General features: G+C 40.6%; 1 protein-coding gene across 1 annotated transcript in view; it reads left to right on the top strand.

The window, feature by feature from the left end:
- LOC101863700 (RUS family member 1) overlaps positions 1-2,736 on the top strand; it is a 19,609-nt gene extending 16,873 nt beyond the window's left edge. The window contains exons 14-15 of the mRNA XM_013088701.2: positions 1,810-1,882; positions 2,426-2,736. Of these exons, the coding sequence (XP_012944155.1) occupies positions 1,810-1,882; positions 2,426-2,598 (246 nt within the window). The 3' untranslated portion in view covers positions 2,599-2,736. The remainder of the gene's footprint in view (positions 1-1,809; positions 1,883-2,425) is intronic.
- The last annotated feature ends 837 nt before the right edge of the window (positions 2,737-3,573 follow it).

The following is a 3,573-nucleotide window of genomic DNA, read 5'->3' as shown; positions in this document are numbered from 1 at the left end:
GTTGGGGTTTGTGCGTGTGTGTGTGTGTGTGTGTTGGGGTTTGTGCGTGTGTGTGTGTGTGTGTGTGTGTGTGTGTGTTGGGGTTTGTGCATGTGTGTGTGTGTATGTTGGGGTGTGTTTGTGTGTGTGTGTTGAGGTTTGTTGCATGTGTGAGTGTTGTGGTTTGTGTGTGTGTTGGGGTTTGTGTGTGTGTGTACGTGTGTGTTTTGGAGTTTGTATGTGTGTATAGGTGTGTGTGTTGGGGTGTGGTTGTGTGTGTGTGTTGAGGTTTGTTGCATGTGTGAATGTTGTGGTTTGTGTGTGTGTAGGTGTGTGTGTGTGTTGGGGTTTGTGTGTGTGTGTTGGGGTTTTTGGGTCTGTGTGTTGGAGTTTGTGTGTGTGTGCGTGTGTCTGTGGGTTGGGATTTGTGTCCATGTGTGTGTTGGGGTTTGTTGCATTTGTGTGTGGGTTGGGGTTTGTGTGTGTGTGTGTACTTGGGTGTGTGTGTTGGGGTTTGTGTGTGTGCATGTGTATGTGTTGGGGTTTGTGTGTGTGACTGTGGGTTGAGGTTTGTGTTCGTGTGTGTGTGTGTGTCTGTGGGGAGACGGAGAAAGGAGAGAGGGGGTGGGGTGTTGAGTATTGTTATGCCCATCGATGCTGGGTTTCATCATCAGAGCTTTTGTCACCCTGCATCAAGGTATAGGCCACAGACCAACAGTTTCAAAGTTTTCCTATCCTTGGTTAGCTTCTTGATATTTTTCCATGTCTACCTACTCTTCTATACATCATTCTCTGTGACTTTTCTCCCGGTTGCATGTAGCCTTAATGGTTAGGTTAGTAATCTCTAAATTCTTTTTGCCATTCTTGTTCATGGGGGTTGGGGATTCGGGATCGGGATCAGTATTGTTGCAATTGTATTTTTATCAAGGTGGATTGTTGGCGCATGCTCTGGTTTGGTTTGCTCTTTCTAACCTATCAAACATCTATCGTCCTATCTCTCCTTTTTTGCTTTTGTTACTATCTTGTAATACCTCTAATCATCGGTACTTATATGACCTAATTATGTTGAAAGTGCTCTAAAATCTTGCTAATACTAAAACGTTTATATCAAGGTATTGTCACTTCCCTCTACAGGTTGTCCACCTTCTTTTCCTTGTACGTTACTGTCTATAATAAAAATAATGATAATGATAATAAATTACCTTTATATAGTGCTCTATCCCGTACTAGTATAAGCTCTGAGCGCTTTACACCAATTACATAATCATTCACACAAGAGAAAGTATTTCACACAAACAAGAAAAACCAGTTCAACCACATAAAGAACTTTCACAACCATACACTATTTATATACACGAAAAGACAGCAGTAAAAAAACAAAACTTATCAGCACTTACTGACACACTATAACTAAGAATTTAAAAAATAAGTCTTTAGCAATCGTTTAAAGCTATCAAAATTTGTTATTTCTCTGAGATCCCTGGCAAGGAGTTCCCGATTTTTGGGCCTAAAAATGAGAAACTTTTCTCACCAAAAGATAATAATTTCATTGTAGGGACTCTGAATTTTGTTGCATCTGTGGATGACCGTATCTGACGAGATGGAACGCACAGTTTTAAAAGCTCAGATAGATATGATGGGGTTTTATCGTTAAGGCATTTATAACAGATGGTAGAAACTTTACACTGGATTCTTTTATCGACTGGGAGCCAATGCAGAACTGTTAACATTTTTTATCCGGGATCTTTCTTCTTTTTCTTCCGCATCTATCACTATTACTTGCCATAACAGTTGTTTTTTACTCATCTATACTTTTCTCTTTCCCCCCAGGAACTCACTTCAAAACTGCAAAAGTTAGGCAAGCTGGTGGAAGAATCCTTACATTCTGAGTCTGAAAACCAAGGTAATGATGTGAAGTATGTTCTCAACGTAGGGCGTTGGATTTCTTTTGATATAAGGTTAAGCTGATTCACCAGCTTGTAGTGGGGGGTTGGCAGGTGCTCAAGTGTGGCTTGCTCCTTATTTCCTATCAAACGTCTATTCTTTTTTGTGTTTGTTACTCTCTTGTAATACCGTTAATCTTCGGTACTTATGTGACCTTAAACTTTCTTCTGTTTACTATAAGCTTCTCTTTACTCAAACTCAAAACTTTCTTCTCTTTACTCAAACTTTCTTCTCTTTACTAAAACTCAAACTTTCTTCTCTTTACTCAAACTCAAACTTTCTTCTCTTTACTCTAACTTTCTTCTCTTTACTCAAAATTTCTTCTCTTTTCTCAAACTTTCTTCTCTTCACTCAAAATTTCTTCTCTTTACTCAAAACTTTCTGCTCTTTACTCAAACTTGCGTCTCTTTGCTCAAACTCAAAACTTTCTTCTCTTTACTTAAACTCAAAAGCTTCTCTTTACTCAAACTAACAAACCCCTTGACTTTGTCCTTGCCTCCAGCCCTGTTCCAGTCGATCCTGAGCACGTCCCTGCTGTACACAGAGGGCTACATGAATGCCTGGACGCGCGGCCTGCACACTCAGGGCTGGGTCACGGAGACGGCCCTGCTGGCCGCGGATGAGTGGAGGGCTCTCTGGGACTTTGAGTATCTGGAGGATAAGAAGCACGGATAGGTGGAGGGAGATTGGTGTTTTCACACGGGCGTGCGTGTATGTGCTCGTTTGTTTACGTGGATACTGTGCATATGCACACACAAGGACCCACACTCTCTCACTCACATAGATATGCAACATATTCTTTCTATCTATCTATCTATCTATCTGTCTCTCTCTCTCTCTTTCTCTCTCTGTTTGTCTTTCTCTCTCAGTTTGTCTGTCTCTCTCTCTATCTCTCTCTCTCTATCTCTCTCTCTCTCTCTCTCTGTTTGTCTGTGTGTCTCTCTCTGTCTCTCTTTCTCTCTCTCTCTCTCACACACAAACAAGCACATGCACACACATGCTCAAGATCTGTTATTCTGCCTTGTCTGAATCAACCAAAGAATTTATCATCAAATTCTGTACTCAAAATTCTTTTTCAATTCCAATAAAACCCATTTTGCTTGATGCATGTCCGCGATGCGGGGTGTTGTGATAACTACTTTAACAGGAGTGGTCTGAGGACGTGGAACTCTTCATTTTTTGCAGAGGTGCTTCATTTCCAGATAAATTCAGAAATTGCATTGTTTACATTTTGCCCGACTTTAGGCCAGTTGTTGAAAAATAATAATAGTAATAATAATAGATAGCATTTGTATAGCGCATATCCCCGCTCAGCAGCAGGCTCTATGCGCTTTACACTATATTATTACCCCAGCAGACCATAGAACACTCCGAAACATTCTCAGCTTCCCGGGAAGCGTACAGGTCTGATTGTTGCCCTTCCTATTAAAAACTGTTGATATGAGATGTGTTAGACAAAATGATTTGTGAATTTTGATTCCTCACATGCGCGCATTACGATGAGATTTAAATTGTTCAGGATTTTTTTTCTGAACCCAGTTGGCACCTCTGTCGAAAGCATGCATTGTGATTTAGATCTGGTCAATCGGAGAGAAATATCCTGTTTCATGACACGATTTCCTTGTGAAAAAAATCTTGCCTATGTAAAAG

The sequence above is a fragment of the Aplysia californica genome, unplaced genomic scaffold, assembly GCF_000002075.1.
Source record: "Aplysia californica isolate F4 #8 unplaced genomic scaffold, AplCal3.0 scaffold00792, whole genome shotgun sequence".
Classification (NCBI taxonomy): Eukaryota; Metazoa; Mollusca; class Gastropoda; order Aplysiida; family Aplysiidae; genus Aplysia; species Aplysia californica.
This window is presented reverse-complemented; position numbering and strand designations above follow the sequence as displayed.